Raw genomic sequence first — 22,669 nt, forward strand, 5'->3', positions numbered from 1 at the left:
AGGAGGTTGGAGTATGGTTGCAGTGGTTAGAATCTCTAATCTGGGAATGACAAATGACTTTGGGAAGTGATCATTACTTGATAGATCCACATATTTATATCCCACATGTAAGGGATATCATGCAGTCTTGGGGTTACTATTATCTACCATCATAACTGATGTTCAGTTGCTTTGTGTCATTGCCTAGTTGGAGGGTGAGGACAGAAAACACCTTCAGATTTCTTGAGCAAAGCCAAGCTACTTAAGCACCACCACTTGCTAATTTAGATAAACTGGCTCTACATAGTTTTCAATTTTACTAAAGCCCTAAAAATTTATGCATCTTGTGAGATTTTACCACAGAATGCTGCACTACATCTTTTTTTTTTTCCAAATAATGAGCTCATTTTCTGAACAAACACCTACTGACATACATTTGTTACCAACCACAAGAGATGCTACTGAAACATCACCCTTAGTTTAGAGGAGGCATCTGCATTACTTCAAATTCCCCCCCTCATTCCTCCAAATCCTAACCCTGTTCAGTAAAGATTCTAAGACACTTAAAGGAAAAGAAACACATTGTATTTGATTTACAATTAACAGGATTTACAAATAATGACAAAAGCAACAGATTAGCAATGAAAACATGATGGGTGTCTCTGTTCATCAAGGAGTAGCAGGCACAGTGTTTTTGATGCAGCATTCTTATGTACCACAGTCCTAAAAAAATGGAAAATAACTTCCGTCCCAGCCATGCTGAGCAATGTCTACGCATGGATGCAAAAAAATCTAGTTTTGTTCTTTTTTTTTTTTTTTTAAATAAAAGAACTGAAATGGGATGGGAGAGTGACCCTGCAATGAGGCCTTTGACTTTTAGGGGAAGGCAATTCATGAATCTGAGGATATTTTCAAAAAGTATAAAAATCAACAAAAGTTTAAATTCACTGTAGGACAGACAACAGGGAAGAAGAGATGGCAGCAGAAACTACAGCATCTTGCCAAGAATTAGCAGAGTTCAAGTGCTCAGCAGGCAAAAAAAAGCAATAATGAAAGGGAATTAGTGCACATGGCAGCACTACATTAAAATGCTACTTTAACTGCCAAAAAACTCTGAGACAAGAATGAAACAAAGTTCTCTCATGTGCAATACAGCAATTGAAGAAAACGTACCTAGCTTTTTAAATTGGATAGAACTTATTTATATTGTAAACACACTTCTTGACAAGTATTTTTAATTTTCACTGCTATTGGTTATGATGTATATTCGATCATATGCAGCATTCCAAGGCTTGATTGTGAGTGGTATTTAGCTATATGGATATAAGATTTTTCTATTATCATTATTCATTACTAGTATTTTACATCACAAGTACAATAAAAAAAAGTGGTAGTTCCTCTAGGATAGTTCCAAGTTTCAAATTAAAAAAATCCGAACTATTCTGATACAAGATATTTTACATAACAATCATGTTAAACAGCACACTCTTGGCAAGCAACTAATTACAGGCATTCTGCTGGTCATGTTTTTCACACACAAAAAAAGTCATTCAACAGCACATAAATATTTTTCTGACCTGCTTCTCTTTACAAAACCGTTCATCAGATTCACAGAATTAATACAAGTAAGGCACATTAGCATATATTGTAAAACTCACAATAAAAACAAAAGGTTGCAAAGTTTTAAGGGCTAATTTCCCTTGCAGTGATTTATGAATCAAATTGGAATTTACCATCAGAACCTTTCTATAGAGGAGACATAACTATATTACTCCCATAACAATCAACTGTGATGGGTATAATACCATGCATTACCATAGATAGGTGTGGTAAATTTAGAGAAATAGTATTGTATGGAATCAAAACCCATCCCAAGATCTTAAAGAAAAATCATAGCAGATATGTCATTTACTATATTTGTTGTGAGCATAATGTAGCTACTGATTTCAGAGCTAGTAGGAAATTAATTTCCAGTTATCAACATAAGAGGGGATATTGCATCTGTTTCTTCAAATATGCTACCATTTTCCCAAGTACAAATATTGCTTAAAATATAAAGGATGCTATAGTATTTAATTTACTTGCATAATGATTCTAAAAATGCTGATGTTTCAGATTGTACTATTTGATTAAATGAACTATAATTCTTCCCCAATGACTCTTCCCCCTCACAAATGATTCATTTACACACAACACAGATTTTAATTAGAAGTATAATTTACAGTAAAAATTCTTTACATTACAGCTCTGCTATCAAAAACATGAAATCTTTCATTTAAAGTTGTAATTATACATTAAAAAATAGAACACTATTTCCTTAACAGGAAGAATGAATTTAAACATCTTCAGATCAGATTTCTTTATTGTGGCTTTTTAATCAAAGGTCAGTCACTTTATTCTCTAATGCAGCTGCTATCTGCTGTAAACGGAAGGCAAGCTGCATTTTTTGTGCTGCTGGGTCCTCTTCAAGTGCATTTATGATCTGGAAAATATAAAAACAAAATGCTCAAAAAGCATCAGCACCAAGATTACTGCATCAAGTGTTTAACACTACTTTGGTTTTCAGAATGAATGCAAATACTAATTAATTTTCCTTCATTGTGCCCTTCTGCTCCATTCTTGCAGTGGAGATTCTCGGTCCCTGGACCCTTATTCTATATAGATTTTTATAATATCTCCTGTCACTGTGGTATCCGAGTGATTTAAAAAGTAAAAATTACTGTAAAATTTTAAAATACTACATATAAAAATGGAGTGTGTATTTAATAATTATTATTTATTCTAATAATTTTTGCTGTTCCTCTCCTTCAAGACTTGCCAAGTAAGTCCCTTACAAATACTAAACAAGCTCCGCCCCAGTGAGTCCCTTACAAATACTAATCAAGCTCCGCCTGCGTTCCAGTCTATTGACCTTGGGATGGCCACAGCCAGCCACCATAAATTAGAGAAACTCCAAGGTTGCTCTGAATTTAAAAAAAAAAATACAGAACTAGCTCCAAAGTCAGGGAGCTGTAGACAGCTCTTTTATGGCTTTTTCTGGATATAGCTGAGAATTTTGTTCAATGTTTTATAGTCTAACTAGCATGTCTAAGGAGCAGCACATGGTATTCTGCACAGCATTAGGTTATAGAGTACCTGCCAAAGTACATCCCAAAGAGATAATTTACTGAAGTTTGAGATGGAAGAGGCCAATTAGATCATTTAGTTCTATTCCACTTGGTGAGAGAGGGCTATTCCTAAAGCACATTTCTTAGGGCTTTCAATGTCAAATTTACAATGTCTGAAACAAACAAAGCCATCCACATTCTTCTGGAAACTACCTCAAAATCTAACAGAGGAGTAATGATATGTAGCAAAAATGTTTTGTTTAAAAAAAATTACCTTCTGAACACAAGTTATAAGTTATAATAAACAAAAACCAGAAAGGACCTTGTTTAAATGCCAGTTTATATTAGAAGTACAAGAACTTCAAAAATCCAGTGTCCTTGTCACTACTTAGGCTTTTTCTTTACATTTTGTGCTTCTTTCAACTTAAACAATGAAAAATCAATGAAGTCAATATCATTTATTAATAGTTTCTCTTTCAGGGGTGCAGTGTTTCTTGGAGTGTTTAAATTGCAAAGACTGCAAGGAGACTTGTTTAAAAAAACAATTTTTTAAAAAACATCTTAAACAATTTGGTTTTTGTGTGGAAACATTTCTGAGACTTAGATTTTATAAACACCCTTATAAAATTAAATACAGCCAAGTGTAAGTGGACGTCTTTCCTTTAAATTAATCTCTTTTCATCCAATTTTAGCTCTGTGTGTCCTGGCTAAATAATTATTGAATCTCTGGTGAACATACTCTTCATATACTTATGGGCAATTATAATGTACCCACTTAGTTAATGTAACATACTTGCAGAGATCAACAGTGCATTGCAATCTGGGAATAGTAGTTTCAGTGTAAAGCAGGGCTAGGGAAGACATGGCCCGAGGCTTAATTTGACCTGGTTTACAGCAAGTCTCCACGTCATAGGCCAAAAGCTCATGCCAAAAGCATCATTCCCCAATGGGGTTGGAGCATGAGCACCAGCTCACTTCACTGCAGGGAGAAGTCCCTAGCTTTGGGGGCCTCTGCTGCTCACTTGGGAATAGGTGAGTAGTGAGGGTGTTTTTTTGCTTGTGTGGCTCCTGATTGATTTTTCTATAGTTCAGTGATCCTCTGGTGTAAAGGAGAAGGGAAGTCACAAAATGCTGGCATATATTCAAATTTTTCATGGAATTTAAATTTGTTTCATTTTATGCCAACTTCCTGTAGGCTGATTTTCACCATGGCTCTCTGGTAGGATACCCTTGGAATCATAAAAGTGCTGCTTCTACGCCATTCAACCCCCAGAAGAAATCCTCAGATCTGCTGTTTTACACTAAATACATGGAAGATGTTTAACGTTTTTGCTGACTTTCAATTGAGGAAAGTTAGTAACCTCACTAAAAACATTTGGACCTAATCTGCAGCTGCAGTCCATGCATGAGTGGAGACGGCAATTCAAGAGTAGAGATATGAGGGCAAGAAACAAACATGGGTGTTTTTTATACTTCTTAAACCCAGGCTTTCTGTATTTGAAGCCAGTCCACTCATGTAACATGAAAGGTTGCTCTAAACTGGAAGGGTTACCAGTGATGGGCATAGCCATGAGCTGACCATATTGTCCTTGATAGTACAACAGTCACATCGCAGAGGCTGGCATAAAGACTGATTCTATACCACCCTCTCATGCCTGGGTATGCCAATTTTAAAGCTGCTTTAGGCTGGTGGTGCTGTGTAAAGAAGCCACAGTGCAGATGAGGATGAGGCCAGTTGCTTTTAATGCTAAGCATTAGTAAAATCCCAAACTGCAGTGTGGGGAAAATGGACTAGAGAGATCACATATGCCTAGTTCCTTTCAGATTCAGCATCTGTTCTTACTGGCTTTGATTTAATTCCAAGAGTTTTCTAGAGACATTCATCCCCATGGAAACCCTTAAATGGAAGTTTCTTTCTCATTGTTTGTTCTCAGAGTAAAACTTCAGAGACCTATAGGCCATCTACATCTCAGTGTGTTCTTTTCTCCTCCATCAGGCTTCTAGGATCCAAATCAAATTTTGGATAGAATCCATGAGCATGCTTTTCAATCAGCCCACAGTCAAGAGCTATTCTGCCCAAGTTTACGTTGGTCAGGCACTTTGTTTGCAATAACAAAACAGAGATTGTAGCAAGCATGTAAGTTACAAGTAGAATTTAACTAATAAAAAAAAGGCACTCTTCCATCTTTACAGGCAAAACAAGTTTAATGGGCCATTCCTAATATAAAGTGCTAGGGTTTGCCACTCTGTATCTTCTACAATTGCTCTTTTCCTGTTGGCACGGTTAGTCTGCAAGTTGGATGTGAAGAGAATTAAAGAGTAAATGACGCCATCAGTTTAAAATACATTATTTTAATTTAGTTTTAGATCTGGTCAAGCTATCGTTAGTATAGGGAAGAAAAGTATTTGATAATCAAAGCATTCATTTACAACAGGGGCGGGGAACCTAAGGCCTACGGGCTTGCCTGGATCCGGCCTCTGAGGCACAGGGCTCCCTCCCAGCATTGGGGAGCCTGCGCTGGCACTCCAGCCACTTTGTGGGACTAGAGCACACAGAATATACTAGCCTGGGCCCCCTAGACTCTGGGGTAGGAGGGGAATGTGGGGAAGTGTCTTCCTTCTTCTCAGTCAGGGGGTACATCAGTAAGTTGTTGTTTTTCCCTCACTTGTTTGAGGCCCCTGACTGATTTTTTTGTGTGGGTCAGTGGCCCTCAACAAAAAAAGTTCCCAATACCTGATTAATAACAATTGACTTTTGACCACTGAAGCTGCCATGTCAATGCAACTCAAAAGGAATGTTGTGGGGTCATTGTTCAACACTGCTCTGGCCTGGTTATCTGAGAGTACGTCTGCACTGCAATTGAAAACGTGCTCAGCCCATGCCAGTAGACGTTCAGGCTTTGGACGGTGCCAAGAGATGGGAGGGTGGTCCTAGAACTCAGGCTGCAATCCAAGCCCCAAAGAGCTATACCAGGGGTGACAACCTATGGTTCACAAGCCAAATATGGCTTACTAGGGAACCAGATATGGCTTTTCTGGAACCCCAACTCAGCTCCTCCAACAGCAGGGAGCCAGTTCTGGTGCTACAGCCTTACAACCCCCTACAAGATTGGAATCAGAGCTTGCTTCTGGCAGGGCAAGAGGGGTGAGAAAGCCCCTAACCACCTCATTAGATCTGGTGTGCAGAGAACAGACTCCATCATTTTTAGCTCTGTGTGCTGCCCTTTTTCTTCTCCTGGGATACACTTCCTGGAGGCTTCCCTGTGAAGCCCTCCTGGAGGCTTCCTTCTGGAGAGTGGGATGCCGTGTTACACAGCGCCTGTGATGCGGCGCAAAAACATGTAAGTGCTTCCCATCCTCCCCAGATCCTGCACTCCTATCCCCTCACTCACATGCTCCTCTCCCCGGACAGACACCCTGCCCCTAGCCCACTCTTGTCCCTGCTCCCTGGCCAGACAGCCTGCCCCCAGCCTTCTCCTGCCCCTTGGCGAGTCAACCTGATCCCAGCCCACTCCTTCCCCCTGCAGACAACCTGCCCCATGCCTGCTCCTGCCTCCTGTCCTCTGGCCAGACACCCTACTCCCAACCTACTCCTGCATTCTACTTTCAACTCAGACCCTGCATCCCCATCCCTATCCCACTCACTGGCAGTCCTACCCGGCACACTGAACCTCTCTTTTTAGCCCCACCCCAGAGCCTAGGGGACCCACAAAATCCACTAACCCTGGAACCCCAGAAGAGTAAATCTGGCTGAGGCCTTGAACCTCAGTCCTTCCTGCCTCTTCCCCCCACCATGGGGCTGGAGCACCAGAAGAGTGAGGCATTACAGTTGAGGGCCACAACAGTGAGGGCTGGGGTTTTTTTGGAGTAGCTTCTTTGCTTCTCACTTGTGTGGTCCTCAACTGATTTTTCTGTGGGTCAGTGGCCCCCGACCCAAAAAAGGTTCCCCAGTCCTGCCATAGATAAAGAAAACATGGAAACCTGTGTCTTGGGCATAATATTTTACTTTATTTAAAAATGAAGCCTGGCCAACAATCCCCCAATTGAGGACCAGCCCCTATCTGGCCAAAGTGTCATAACACTCCTGCACCCCCTCCACACCATCCTTGAGCCCATCAGACACCTGAGCCCCTCATATCCTACATCCCCAAACTCCTGCACCCCACATCCTCAGCCCCCTGCCATAACACTCCTGCACTCCCTCCATACCCCACCTTTGAACCCATCATACATCTGAATCTCTTGCCTTGAGCCCCTCATACCCCATATGGCAGCTCCCTGCCATAAGACTGACAGAAGACAGCCTGAATGCATGCATGAAGCTGGATTGGACCAGTCATGATGTAAACTTCAAGGAAATGTGCAAAAAGATGCAGCAGCAGAAGTCCCATTAAATAAAGTCTGTGAGTACAAATAATATAATGCTATTATTAATCATTATGTCAATTATCAATAATATTATGTTGTATATTTTCATTCATACAAGTAGGCATTCTTATACGGCTCTTTGTTGACCATTTGTTCTGAATTTTGATGTAGTTTGGCTCTTTGGTTTGAAAAGGTTGCCGACCCTGGTCTACACCATAGTTAAAAAGCCCCTTGACCTGAAGCAGCTGGCATGGACCAGCTACGAGCATCTAATTGCAGTGGTTTAAACACACCCTGACGGTTCTCAAACGATTTGGCTTACACGGATGTGTAGCCATTATGACGAATCATGCACAACACATTAAATATTTATATTATTCAAATAAGGAACTTACTTCATCGTAGTATTTGTTAGTATACTGGTAGAGCTGGTGTAGAGCCACAAGGGTGTTTAAAGAATCTGTGTGTGCCTAATAATTTAAAAGAAAAAAAATGTCAAAATACAGTCTTGACTAATTAACGGTAAGAACCAAACACACACATAAATACCAGGTACAGTATAATTCTTTTTCCAGGCTCAAGCTTTGAATCTTAAAAAAAATTAGATAGGTGGCTGGGTTGGATTGGAAGAGGGAGATAGGATTAGAAATTTTGTTTGATGATTTTCAGCACCTCATCCCCACTAAGGCTGATGCTGGTGTTGGGGCTGTGCACCACTGTTCCCATTGAGCTGTGGCTGCAGCTTCACAGGTGATTAATCAGCCCCACCCAGTCAGTCAGCTCTGTGCAGGGAGCCCTGAGCCTCTGACTAGGCACCCTGGAACCCTGCTGTGCGTGCCTTCCCCACTCCAATGGCTTTGGTGAGGGCTGGGACTGTCCCTCCCCATCTCCCATAGCTTCAGCTTAGGCTCTGTGCCCCCACCTTCATCTCCTGTTGCTGGAGGTACATGCCCATCCCTACTTTGGCTGGGGCCAGAGCCACTTCTGTGTGCCCCTGCCCTGCAATTTCAGCAGGGTCCGGAGCCTCTGGCAGTATGTCCGTTGTCCCCATAGGGATTCAGATGTCACGCTTTCCTCTCCACCCCAACGGCTCTTCCTCTCGTCCCTGTTATTTTTAGTAAAAGTCACAGGCAGGTCAGGGCTCCCGGGTACTTTTGTTCACTGCCCATGAGCTGTTTGGGTATGTCTACACTACCACCCTAGTTCGAACTAGGGTGGTAATGTAGGCAACCGGAGTTGCAAATGAAGCCCGGGATTTGAATTTCCTGGGCTTCATTTACATAAAGCTGGGCACCGCCATTTTTAAATGTCCACTAGTGCGGATTCTGTGCCTAGTCCGTGCCGTGTGTAGCTGCGCGGCACGGACTAGGTAGTTCGGACTAGGCTTCACCTGACTAGGCACAGAATCTGCACTAGCGGACATTTAAAAATGGCGGCGCCCAGCTTTATGCAAATGAAGCCCGGGAAATTCAAATCCTGGGCTTCATTTGCAACTCCGGTTGCCTACATTACCACCCTAGTTCGAACTAGGGTGGTAGTGTAGACATACCCTTTGTGATTTTCACTAAAAGTAACCATAACAAAATCTCAGCCGTAGCAATGAGTTACTCCACATGAATGGAACAAACAACATAAGCCTCTCTTGCCTTGCAAGAAACCCCTACACATTCAAATGTCAGTTCATTTCTGGTATCTTTCAATTTTGCGTGGCATTGCCCTATGAACACGTAGTCACTGTGCTAGCCATCAATCTGTCCCAAGTGATAAACTAAACCAATCAGCAGAAAATGTAGAGTGACAAACTATTCAACAGCACTGACATTTTCCCACAATAAGCAGGAAAAACCTCTGTGAAGTTAAAATGTGTTTGAGGCGGTTACTACTGGTGGTATTACAATGTTCTTATTAACCAATGTTTCAACAGCCACACCAAGCACAGTATTTTCTTTCTAAACAGGAGTGTGTCATCAGATGTTAGTGCACATTACAAACCCATGCAGAGACGACACTGACAACTAATATTTTTAGCAGATTGCTTCACACTTACCCTGGAAATCTCTGCTAAATGAGTATTCATGTCCTGGTCACTCACTTGCACCATCTGACGAATACCTTTGTAGTAACTGCAATGAATTGACAAATTTCAATTTGGTACAATAGGGAAGTAGAGGGAGGCATGGCATGCAGGCCCACACTTTGAATTCTAACTGGAGCTGGAAATTTGCCGTGTTGCCCCTCCATCATTTTGAGGTGCTGCAAACCTGTGCACCTGCTTGGCGCCTACATCTTTGCAGTGCTTCCAGTGCCCATGGTCACCAGGCAATCCCAACCAATGGACAGAAGTGGAGCAGCAGGCAGTGGGAACCCCCATTCCCCAACAGGGTAAAGGGACTGGATCCAAGCTTTAGATATTTGCTGGGGAAGAGAAGTCACAGATGGAAGACAGGTTTTGTGAAGGGGAGCCGACAGACCACCTGGGCCTCTGGGTGGAAGTGAAGGGAAGAGAGTAGATATGTTAGTGGGGGGGGGGATGCTTACCCGATTACCAGTTAACCTGTGGCGTGGTGGGCCTAGCTGGAGCAGCCCCCTGCTTATGGGATTGTAGGCCCATCCTGGCCTGAGCAACTCCCACCAGTCGTGAGCCTGGTCTGTCTGGAACAGCCCATGGCACACTGGCTAGGGGCTGCAGGAGGGCGGGGCTCCAGCCTGGCTAGGTCCATTACGATGAGGGCTACACTAGCCCAGTCAGGTCTGCTGTACCTCCGGAAGGGGGCTGCTCTAGCCCGACCAGAGCCACCCTCCCCCACCTGCTACTTAAGGAATCTTATACCTTGAAATTTGTGAAGACCTAAGTTTAAACTTTTTACCACGACTAATGCTATTTTTATTCATATAGATGTCACCTTTTTGAAACTAAGTAAATGTATGAGCTATGATCTGCCCCCATTTATTTTCTGATGGAAATCTGAACAATTGAACAATTTGACAGATTGCATAGGCAAAATGAAAGGCCCTGGGAAAGTACACATTTTGGCTCCCTTTTTTTAGATAATTTAAAGATAAGTATTACCAAAAATTTATGAACACATGCATAAGGTTACCATCATGATTGACTAACTTTTTCAAGGAGATTTTATTTATGTATTTTTTGTGTTCGACATTTAGGCCTTTTTCCTTCAACGTTAATATTTACATGGGTTATACTGTTGCCATGCTTGTACCCAGAAGCCTAAACCAAGTAACCAAGAATAAATAAAAATTGTTTCTACATACTTACTCTTCCACCATTTTCTTATAGTTAGAGATCTCTTTTGCATAAAGTAATTTGTTACTTGGAGAATCCTGAAAAATATATAATAAGCAGATTTTAATCATAAAGGAAGACTCCATCCTCCTGGTTTAGTGTTAATATACATAATACAACAGACTATACCATATTGAAGACTTCTCCATTTATACACTTAAGTATAAATTCATGCTCTTTTAATGCCCTTCTTAATTTCTTTAGGATATTATTCATTCCTAAACCATTTTCCCTCAGTCTATGGATGGAAATAGTAACATCATGAAGGGAAGACCTGAAAAAACTGGTTACAGGCAGTCCCCAACTTACGAACTGGGCTTTTCTCGCCCCGGAGCTCACGGGCGGCAGGTTGCCGCCCGTGTCCTCTGGGGCGAGAAAAGCTTCTCCCGGTGTCCCTGGTCTGCTGGGGGCGGGGGGGGGGGGGGGTCCAGCAAAGCCGCTGGACCCCCCCCAGTAGACCAGGGGGACAGGAGCGAAGCTGCCCAGGCGGCGGGGGTCCCGCCCAGGCGGCGGCTTTGCTCGGGGGCAAAGGAGCAAAGCCACACGGGCGGCGGGGTCCCTCCGCCTGTGCGGCTTTGCTCGGGTCTCCCTGGTCTGCTGGGGGGGAGGAGGGGGCGCAGCTAGTGCGCCCCCCACCAGCAGACCAGGCTTTTGTTGCCGGACGCCTCGGGTAGAGCAGCTGGGGTGCTGCCGGGTTGGTCTTGTGGGAACCTACCAGGCAGCGCCCCAGCTGTTCTGTCCCAGGCTCCAGATTCAGCAGCTGTTGAAACTGATCAGGCTGATTCCAGGAAGCTGGGGGCAGAGCAACTCTGCCTCCGGCTTCCTGTAGTCAGCCCCTGGTCAGTTTCAGTGGCAGCAGCTGAATCTGGAGCCAGTTCCGACTTACATACAAATTCAACTTAAGAACAAACCTATAGTCCCTATCTTGTACGTAACCCGGGGACTGCCTGTACTAACTTAGATTTCTCTAAAAACTTTTGGTGAATAATGATGAACAACATTTTGTGATCTTATTCACTTTGTAAATTATAAGCTACAAACTTTCACCTAACCTGTTAAATGGCCACAGTGATAAATTTATAAGTGGTTTTAAAAATAGATCTATCCAGAATCTCATATTGTCTGTCAAGAGTGAACTTAGCCATGGTGTAGAATGTAAATCACTTACTCTGCTTAATTTGTGCTCTGTTCTCGTGCAGGCATCCATGAAAGTCTGTGCAATGACTGACAAGGAAGCATCCACTACTTCATGAACGTGAACATCAAAGATAAAATGGGGGTTTTTCAATATGTTTACCCAGAATCTAAGTGGCAAACTGCAAAGGAAACAAAGAGGTAAACACACTCTCTTACACAATGAACATAATGCAGCAATAGGACTCCAGAAAACTAAAGGTATACTTTGCATTTGTATTTTTGAGTACATTTTAGCTCATTTATGCATTCAGACTCTTATATGAACAACTACTTATGGTCTGGTTTCCCTTATTAAAAATAAAAGCATGTACATTTCTTACTTTCATAGGAAGAGAGGTGGAGAATTCCCAAACTCTCCAAATGGGGAGAAAACAATTGTAGTTAGAGAACATACACATTACTTTTATGCCTTTTAATCATCAGCTTAGGTTTTGAAACTTAATACTTTAGCACAGGTCCCTTTGCCACTCACTGCTGGCAAGTGGGAGCATTACAGGAAATCTCCAGCTCTAGGTGCACTGGGGAAAGATGACAGATAAAAGATAACATGTGCAAATAGCTACCCTTTAAAGTAGGGTTCGCTCTATTTTTGCATTTTCTAGTGTTATAAGTACCTCTTTGATCCATGTAATGGTTTCAATTAAAGCCATTCTCAGAATTACAGATTCATTTTCTTTCCACTTAGATCTATATTTAGAGTGATTGCTACTGTTTCTCTTCAGTCCAATTACTATTTTGCTTGAACCTTACCTATTTGTTTTCCAGATGTGAATGGTGTCTTCATCCTTGATCTCATGTTTTTCTGCTTGCTCATCAAGAAAATCAAAAAAGTATTTCACAGCTGGTGGCACAACATGATGTGAGTTGAGTACACTATGAAAAAAGTTATCTACAAATTGCTGAAGTGTACCCTGAAAGTGTGTTAAAAAAAGAAAACGGATATTAGAACTGAGCATGTAGTACAAATGTTGTGTTAGTCTATATTTTCTCTCCATTTTATGTTCTGATCATAATCATTGAAGACCTTGGCCCAGAATGCCAAAGATGCATGATGACAGGCCATGGCCACACAATGTCCTTGTAAACAGCTACAAAATGAATGGAGTTGAGGAAAGTAATCCCATGCTCTGTTTTAAAAGGAGTATGATTTCATAACATTTCACATGGAACACATGGAGCATTTGATATTCTTTATATGCTTATGAACAGGGCTTGACAAGCAGCGGTGAGCCCTGCTCACCAGCCGCACGGTTTGGCATGCTGCACATGCGCTGATCGCGCTGCGGCGCCATGCCGGCTTAAAATCTACTCGCTCTGGGCAAGCAGTTTGACTAATTTGTCGAGCCCTGCTTATGAATATGACATAAGTGGAATACGCTTTATGCAAAACACTTCATGTGAAATATCGCTGGAAAGGTTATGATCTGCTGAATGTGTTTATCCTATTTATAATTCTGCTACTTAAACTTAGAAATATGAAGTATAAACCTGTGTTACTAATGTAAGGAGTCTCCCATCAGCATAGCTACCGCCTCTCAGGGAGGTGGGTTTAACCACGCTGAAGGGAGTGCTCTTTCCCATTGGTGTACAGCACCTTTATGCATCAATTTTGTAAGTGTAGACCTGCCCTCAGAGTGTGTTTCCCAGATCTGCATAATACTTATCTCTTTTATCAACCGAAGTTGGCTCAATAAAAGATATTACCTTTAGGGATGTAAATTCCCATTTAATTAGTTAAATGAATTAGTTTAAGTTTAACCAGTTAGCAAATTAAACAGTGTGTTTCTGTTGGGCTGGATATCGGCAGCCTCATGTGGGGCTGGAAGCAGCAGTGGGAGGGAGGGAGAGGAATAGGTGTGCTGCTGACTCCCAGCCCCAAGCTGCCACTTGCAGTCCTATGCAAGGCTGCCAATTCCCAAACCCTCCACTTGCGGTGAGCTGCAGGATGCTCCCAGGTAATCGCTTAACCAGTTACTTGTTTACATCCCTAATCACTTTTCCCTACCTTCATCTATCTAATAACTCAGCATTTAAGTCATTTGAACCATGCAATCTAATCAGCTTCCTTAAAAGAACTGCTTAATCATATATATATATATATATAGTAGCACAATGTCTGACTCTGTAATGCTGAAACGCTGGCTGTTCCCTCTGGGTGGCGCTGTTGCCTCCCGCCGTGCCGCTCGGCTGACTTCTGCGCCGCTCAGCCAGGCTTCCGCGCGGGAGCAAGCAGCACAAGCGGCTGTTTGGGGTCTGCACTCCCCATGCAGCACGAGGGTGCTGCATAGGGAACACGGGGCCCAAACGTCCGCTTGTGCTGCTTGCTACTGTGTGGCAGCCCGTCTGAGTGGTACAGAAATCAGCTGAGCACCACAGTGGGAGGCAACAGTGCCACCCAGAGGGACTAGCCAGGGGTTGGGGCCTGGACAAGCATGTGTCTCTGATGTCAGGAAAGGGTGCCGGATTCAAAAGGAGGAAAGCAAAGCAGACGCGGAGGAGACAGAAGAGTGGAGGAGGTGGAGAGTAGGCGGAGGACAGCAAGAGAGAGAGTGAGAGAGATGCAGCAGGAAAAGAAGAGAAACACAGAATGAGGGGCGGGAGGGGAGAAGAGAAAGCGAGACGCAGGAGGTGGACGAGAGCTGAGGGAGAGAGGGAGAGGCAGTAGGAGGAGAAGAGAGAAAGACAGTTTGCGTTGCTTGTTCCCGCACAGCGGCCTGACTGAGCAGCACAGAACTCAGCCGAGTACCATTGAGGGAGGCGAACGGGGGTGGGGCAGTGACGTACATGCCCAGGGGACGGGGCCTAGACGAGCGTGCATCCCCGATGAGACAGAGGAGAGCAGAGAGAGGTAGGAGAGAGAGAGAGAGGCAGAAGGCGGAGGAGAGCTGAAAGATGGGGGGCGAGGCAGTAGGAGGAGGAGAGAGAGCGAGAGCGAGAGACTGAGCGAGAGACCAACGTGGAGGAGAGATCTGAAAATCCCGTCTTATGATGGGCTAATTGGATAGTAAACCCTACCTTTACAGATAGAAGCCTTGTCAGGTAGATTTCTGTAATAGCTTTGGTTCTCTCTTTTTCTTTCATACTTCCTCTTTTCGATTTACCTTCATCGACTTCATCTACTGGCCGAACTAGATGCCAGATCTTATTTTCATCTTCCAATAATGCATGTCCTAGAAACAGCAATTGTGATAAAACCACATTAAAAATATAGTATATGTACACTGTTAAGAGGCTGAGCTCATTAATCCCACAGATACCATGAAACAGGAATGGTGAGTTACAAGGCACATGTCCAGCCCTTATCCTCAAGAGAGTATTTCAGCACTCAGGGGGGACAAGAAAAAGAAATTCAAATTCAGTCATCTTTGCAAATTACAGTAGGGGTGTAACTAGAGTTCTTCATAGTGAAAGACTGAGACTGCATCTAAGTTTAGTTCAATTAAGACACAGCAGAATAAATATACTGTGTTTTAAATGTGAAATTCTATCCAAATACTAAAAAATGTCAGTGTGTCTGACTATTCTGTTATATAAGTCAAATTGACATAGTTCAATTATTTAAAGGTGTAATCAATTTCCCTCTTAAAAAAGAGAACGGTAACTCAGTGCAACCCACTTTATTAATGCCCCATTATTTCTGAGAATTTAAATGCACAAATGTGATTCCAAATTATCCTTCCCTTAGCAGCTATAACTCAAGTTACATTGCACACATTTATTTCTATTAAGGCATAAAACCCAACAGTAATGAAAAATAATGTGTGCAATGGGGCTGAATTACAGGTTTTATGGGAAGCATAAGTTTGAATTTTGGAAGACTTTCACAGATTTAAATACTCACTTATGCATATAGGGCTAATTCACCACTGTATTATTCCAACCTTCTAGTGACTTCAGAACATATGCATACTATTACTTTAATGGAACCTTAAGAACTCACTGTGGAAAAAAAACTAGGAAATGCAGAATTAAGTTTCCCAAAAACTACTTTCACTCTAAATTTTATGGCATATTTTATGTAAGTGGAAATACAGCACAAGAAGAGAGAGTGATCCATATGTGCAATCTGGCCAAGGTAAAGTTTCTGTTGAACCCTGAACATGTATACTCTTGTGTAATATTAATTTTGCAATCACTGCTTCTTTGCAGTCATTGTCGCCATTGAATTATATTTAATTTCCCCCCATACTTACTATTTAAAGTGGGCTTAATTTGACTTTGAATTTAAGAGTTTTGGGGGGCAGGATCATAAGTTCACATGTCACTGAAGTAAATGGCGTATAACAAAGTATTTATTCCAACCTTTGCTACTGATATTGTTTTACTGGAACTATCATTTTATAGTGCAGTGTCTGTGATGTCACAATGGAACGACAAAGAAATTTAATTATTTTCTAAAGCTTAGAATTTTCAAAATATCGAATGCAGAAAAATTATTGGTTGTCTGTGTACTGTAGTATTTTTTCAGGGCTTCTTATTTGCTTCTGTAAATGATAATAGGTAGTTATAATGAAACCCATTTTTCTACCTTAACTAAGCCTGGTTAATGCATATATTTCTTTGTTTCCTCCTTAACTATAAAAGGGGCAAATTGAACTTCAGAGTAAACAGACAATCCCACTGTAGAGGTTACTTATACTAGGACTGAGCTTCAAACAGATTCCTTTAATGACATCATAATTGGTTGTTTGGTGAAATAATTAATATTTCATTGAAAATCAGGGCTCTACAGAAATGAACAGGACAAGCAGATGCCCTTTTAAAGATACAAAATTCCCACTTCATTGCTAAGATTAGCAGCATGAAAAAGGAAGAGAAATGTGTAATATGGAACAACAAAACATAGTACAGGTTGTTCCTCCCTAAACCAGGACTTTCTGGCAGCGGGGCAGGGCGGGGTGGGGGGGTCAGTTGGTTGTGCTGTGTTTCGGGGGGAGGGGAGAAGAATGGGTAGCATGGAGTTCTGGCCATGTTCTGGCCACAGCAGGCAGCTCCAGCCCCAGACAGCCAGGGAACTCTGGTCCCGGCCCTGGATGCCACTGGTGCTGGATCTCCCCAACTGCTGGGGCCAAAAGGAACTAGAGCTCTGCCTCTGGGGAGCTCCAGCCCCAGCAGCAGCCAGGGAGCTCTGGCTCCGGCTGCGAAGCTCCAGCCCCGGCTGTGGAGCTCTGACTCTAGTGCTCTGGCCCCAGCAGCAGCTAGAGAGCCCTGGGGGGACTGGGCTGGAGCCTAGCCTGGGGGCAGCAGGGCAGCACTAGCCATTAGGGGAGGGACCTCCCCAGGTCCAGCAAATCCCCTCGTTTGGGACCATAGTACTAGACTAGAATGGTCCAACCAATAGTATGGTTTATAAACGGAGGATTTTTCAGGTGATATCAGTTGTTTTTTAAGTTCTCACCAATAATAAACTAAGACGTGAATAAAGACATTATAACAAGAGGCTATAACTCTCTGAAATTTCCCCCTTTTCCTGTTTAAAACAAAGTTTCAAGGTGACTAAATACTCATGAGCATGAGGGACTTATGACACTAGACTCACTGACTTTAAGATTGGAAGGGACCATTATCATCATCTCATGGACCACCCTGACCTCCTGCACCTCGCAGACCACAGAACCTCATCCACCCACTCCTTCAATAGACCTATAACCGCTACACTAGCATGAACCACACTCATGCTGTACAGACTGGCTAGAAACAACTCTAACTTGCAACTTGCCTGATACTCTAAGCCCAAGTAGGTCATGAACAGACAGGCAGTTTTCCCTAATTTCCTAGTCCTATGCTATAGAAATAGAAGCTAGTATACAAGCAAACTCATTGTCATTTTTAATCCAAGATAGAATTACAATTACTATCTCCACAGCTGAAAATCTTTGACATTTAATTTACACAACCAGTCCCCTAGTATCTTTCTTGATTGAAGGCTGGGAAACAGAAAGCACAAAGAAGCAACATCAGATTTTAGAACATTTGGACATTTTATATTTTTATTTTGGGCCAAATGTAGTTCTTTGATAGAGTGTGATTTCCAAAACAAATCTTAAGTTAACATGAAACTCTGGTTAAAAAGAAAGCCTATCTCTTTTTATTTGAAAAAGACTGGACTCAGGAGGTGTTTCTCCTTGACTCTGTCATCTAAGAATGCAAGAGTGTGTGTTTAAGCCTCTATTCCCTTCCTCCCCTTTTTCTGCAATATACAAATCATTGTCATTGAGCTGTAACTTTGGCCTGGCTTTGTTATGTTTTTATAGCTTTCCAAACAAACAAGTTGGCATGTGATATTTCTAGAAGACCTAGGCATTAATGAAAATGCACGAATGAGGCATGAAATATTGCCTTCCCAATTTCTGCTGTAAGCTCTGGCTTGTATGGGAGAGGGCATGGGATGGAAAGACGACAGCAGTTGCTGCTACTCCTGTACTTCACCATTTGAAATTCACCAGAGCTGCTTCTTTGCATGACTGAGCTCTCTGCAAAGACACTAGCAGGAGAATTCTGCTTTCCTCTGCTGATTAGAGTGACACGTGTATGATTAAATAGTCAAATTTTAGCAATATAAGCCATTTGTTTTCAATAAGCTTCTTCACCCATAACATCTCTGAATGTAATGGCATAGGCATAAAGCAAAAAGTGGGATCATCCTCTGCCTATGGCTTGAGAAATGAACATATCAAAATTTCCTTTGGCACCACAATATGTAAGTTGTGGAACGCAGGTTCAAACAGGCTTAACATTTACTCCACATTTAAGAATTAAAAATAAATGCATTACACTTAATACCCTTGGAAGAGCCTTCCAAGGGCCCTGAAAAAACATTTCAATAAGAGTCCCAAAAAGAAGAGAGTAAAATTTAACTGCTCGTAGCACTACCTAGACTGCTGCCCTAGTCAACTCTCAACATGGCAGTTTGGCACACTTTTATTAAACAGCAATATATATCAAAGCCCTAGCTGACAGCCATTACAGAACCCCTGGAAAAAGAGGTAAATTTCTGTTATATTATTTCCATTCCTTTATATTTAACAGCTTTCAAGTATTTTGTCAAACTAAGATCAGCAGATCTGTTAAACAGAATAAACTATTAAATGAAGCCCAGGGTTTAGCCTTCAGTGACAGAAGCATTTTAAATCAGTTTAAAACATGAAGGAAAAAAGATCCAGGCAATTATCACTGAATAAATCTTTTATCCCTATTTAATAATGGAAGAGAAGGGAAAAAGGCATTGAACATTTTAAGTGTAACAGACCCAGCACAATAAAGAAAGTTGACAAAAAGTCAATATTGCCAGACAAACTTCACTGAGTTGTTTGGGTGGAGAGGGAAGGGAACGAAAATGACAAAATAAGTGGAAGAAACAGAACACAGTTGATGTAACACATTGAACTTTAGTAAAACATTTGATATTCTTTCACAAAGGCTTCCTTGAAAGTTCAGATCAAATTGGCTTGGACAGGGATACTGCCATGTGGACTGAAAGCTCTATTTTAAAGATGCAAGCAAAGAACCATATGCTGAGTTGATGGGAGGTGTTTAGCAGGTAGAAATGTTAAAACTAGCTTTATGTAATGGCTGCATTAGTGATCTAGAAAAGAGAGTAAACAACAAAATAATTCAATTCTTAAATTACATGAAATGAGGAGGAGTTGTAAACTCCAGCGAGGAGAAAGGAACAATAAAACAGCACCTACAGAAATTTGGATTGTGGGCAGGAAATAGCAAAGTGGAAACTCAACTTGGACAAAAGCAAAGCTAATACAACTGGTGAAAAGTTATCTGATGTGCACGCAGTGTGAAGAAATAATCAGGTAGCAGTAAATCTGAAAAGAACTTAAGGTAACAGAGGCAACAGACCAAGCATGAGCAAAGCAATAGGAGTGTGAAAAAAAGCCATTGTAATTGGGTTGCATGAACAAATCATCATGTCATGGGGCATGGAGATAAACAATCCCTTTCCAAACATCTCTCTAGTGCAGCATGACCTGAAACCTCATACTAAATTCAGAGCAATGTATTCCAAGGAAGGTATAGATCAGTTGGATTGAATTCAGAGAACAGCTCAAAATACTCAAAGGGATGAAATGATTGACTTGCGAGGAAAGATTAATCAAACTACAAGAATTTAAATGACGACAGAGGGTGATGCCGGTGGTGGGAAACAAGGAAACAATCTAAATAGTTTACAAATATTTGAAGGTTCTAAACACCAAGGATGGTGGGAGAATATAGCACTTCGGGGGGGATACAGTGGAGGGCAGCATGCAGGTTACAGCTAGGAGTAATGAGACTAAAATCCAATTTTGGCAAAATACCAGAAGTTTCCAGAGAGTGAACTGAATTAAGATAGGGAACAGTCTCCTAAAGACAGCAGCGAAAGCCCCATAACTTGAGGCTTTTAGAAAGATAGTGAACAAGGTGTACAGAAGAGAAGCAACTTAAATTAGTGTAACATTACCAGGTGGGAAATCTCTAATGTATTTTCCTGTAAAACAAGATCAGGCAAAATCAACGTTGTCTATTTGTGCATTTTGTCTTGTACTCCCCTTGGAGACACAGAGCAGCCCCATTATACTTACTTTCCCCTGGGACATCTTGCTGATTATCCTCTGGCTGCTGGGAAATTCCTATTTTTGACAAGATAAGTGTGGCACCATCTCGGACCTTCAAGAAGAAAAACAGAGAATATAAAATTACTAGAAGCAGGCCGGAACCTCATATTTGTGGAGTCTTTCCCCACCTAAGCAGGTTTTTTTTCAGATACCAACCCATTTTCTTATCCTCCACTTATGGTGGAGCCGGGGGGAGGGGGAAGAGAAGGGAGGGGACAATTTGTGACCAAAGGCCACTTCAGAAATTTTTGAAATGAGTCCAGGTTGCCCCAGAAGGGGTGGGGCCAGGACACTTCTGTGCTTCCCCTCCCACAGACCCTGATTGGTCTGTGAGTAGGAGAGCATGTGAAGTCTTTGCCTATGCACCCTAGAGAGACCCACCAGCTGCTCTGAACACCTGGCGGTTCCCTCTAGGTGCCCACGACCCTGGCAATGGGAGGAGACTTTAACCGCTTCCCTCCCCACCCCCAGGTCAATCAGGGCCTGGGGGGGAGCATGAAAATCTGCCCTGCAAGGGAGCTCCATGATTAGAAACACCAGTCAGCTGAGCAGCAGCTGGTGGTTGACTAAGTGCTGAGCCCCTTGCAAGGCAGGAGGAGACTTCACACACTCCCACTGCCCTCAGGTCAATCAGGGTTTGGGGCGAGGGGAATGAATGAAGTCTCTTCCCTCCCTGATCCCATTCTGCAAGAAGCACATGGTTTGGGGGCAGGGAGAGTGTGAAGTCTCTTGCTTCCTGCCCTTCGGCGCGTGGCAAGGTCGACTCTAAGCACAGGGTCGACTCTAAGCACAGCGCGCTCCCCCGTCCCTAGGTCCTGATTGGCCTGGGGGCAGGGAAGTAGCAAGACCTCCATGGGCCAGATCAATCCACTTGGAGAGCCGGATCCAGACCGCAGAGGCCCTTTGGCCCACTCCTGAGTTAGGGCCTGGATACTGAGAGGTGCTATACGCACACTAACATTCAGGCTCCTCATCTCCAATAGCCCTCTCCTATGGAAGGGCTCAAGCTCTGACACTTGCTACTTTAGAGGGCACAGGCAAAGCTTTCTCCAAGGCTGATAATGCTATTCAAAACATGGGTGAGAGTTCAATGGCACATAAGCTGTTCGCATGGGCCCTTTGCACCAGCGTTGAGTTCCCCATAAAGGAACAGAGGGCAGATATCTCTGGGTATGTCTACACTACATGGTTCCGTTGACGGAGCCATGTAGATGAGCTTTGTAGACATAGCAAACCTCGTGGGATGAGGTTTACCGGGGCGGTCAACAAAGGCTTTTGATGTCGACCGCCGAGTGTCCAGACTACCACACTGAGCCGACAAACAGCTGATCAGCACAGCGTAGCAGCCATTTTGATGTAAATGAAGCAGCGATTATTTAAATCGCCACTTCATTTTGCTATGTCTACAAAGCTCATCTACATGGCTCCGTCAACGGAGCCATGTAGTGTAGTCATACCCAGAGATATCTGCCTTCTTAGGGAGCTGCTCTGCATCACCTAAGCGGCAACATATTTGCCACCAGGAAAGGGTTAGATAGTGTGTGTGTGTGTGTGTGGGGTGGGGGGGGGGACAGTACATAATCAGATCACATGTGCTTGCATATCCTGATGATGAGTGCAGCATGAAACCTAGACAGAATATACAAAAAAAATATTTCAGTGCTCTCCCCCTACTCCATCATCCTGCCATTTTTTTTCATATTTCATATATAACCTGAAACATTGTGTTAAGACTGGTTACTTGACTGTGTGTACCAGGGGTTTATAAACAAGATTAAAAAATTACTTTGCTCCACATCAGGGTTTATAGTTCTTAAACGCATCAGTGAAGCAGTGTGTGTGACACAAATGAAAAAAGATCCGGAGAGATGGGGCAGAACACAGAAGAAACTCTGAAGGAAGGATCTGTAGGGATTAGGGCAAAGAAGCAGCTTCCAAAATGGGAAAAGTGGTGTGAGAAGAAGAGTAGGTAGGAATGGCAGAAATATACATCTCCCAAAAATCTGCATTAGCTAAAAAGGTTTCCTGCAGTGAAGTGTGTGTGTGTGGGTGCTGCACCCAGGGGTAGGAAGGCATGGCAGTGGGGAGTTGTAGAGTGAGCCTGT

General features: G+C 42.7%; 1 protein-coding gene across 12 annotated transcripts in view; it reads right to left on the bottom strand.

Annotated features, from left to right (window-relative positions):
- Positions 1-542: 542 nt before the first annotated feature.
- The window catches only part of PLXNB2 (plexin B2), a 351,000-nt gene continuing 328,873 nt past the window's right edge, over positions 543-22,669 (bottom strand). For all 12 annotated transcript variants that reach the window (XM_006122609.5, XM_075928258.2, XM_006122610.5 and 9 more), the window contains 8 exons: positions 20,532-20,616; positions 14,971-15,125; positions 12,706-12,866; positions 11,927-12,074; positions 10,732-10,796; positions 9,502-9,577; positions 7,850-7,924; positions 543-2,461 (listed from right to left, as the gene is read on the bottom strand). In XM_006122609.5, coding sequence (XP_006122671.3) covers positions 2,357-2,461; positions 7,850-7,924; positions 9,502-9,577; positions 10,732-10,796; positions 11,927-12,074; positions 12,706-12,866; positions 14,971-15,125; positions 20,532-20,616 — 870 coding nt within the window. In that variant the 3' untranslated portion in view covers positions 543-2,356. The remainder of the gene's footprint in view (positions 2,462-7,849; positions 7,925-9,501; positions 9,578-10,731; positions 10,797-11,926; positions 12,075-12,705; positions 12,867-14,970; positions 15,126-20,531; positions 20,617-22,669) is intronic.

The sequence above is a fragment of the Pelodiscus sinensis genome, chromosome 1 (assembly GCF_052426305.1).
Source record: "Pelodiscus sinensis isolate ZL-2025 chromosome 1, ASM5242630v1, whole genome shotgun sequence".
Lineage (NCBI taxonomy): Eukaryota > Metazoa > Chordata > Testudines > Trionychidae > Pelodiscus > Pelodiscus sinensis.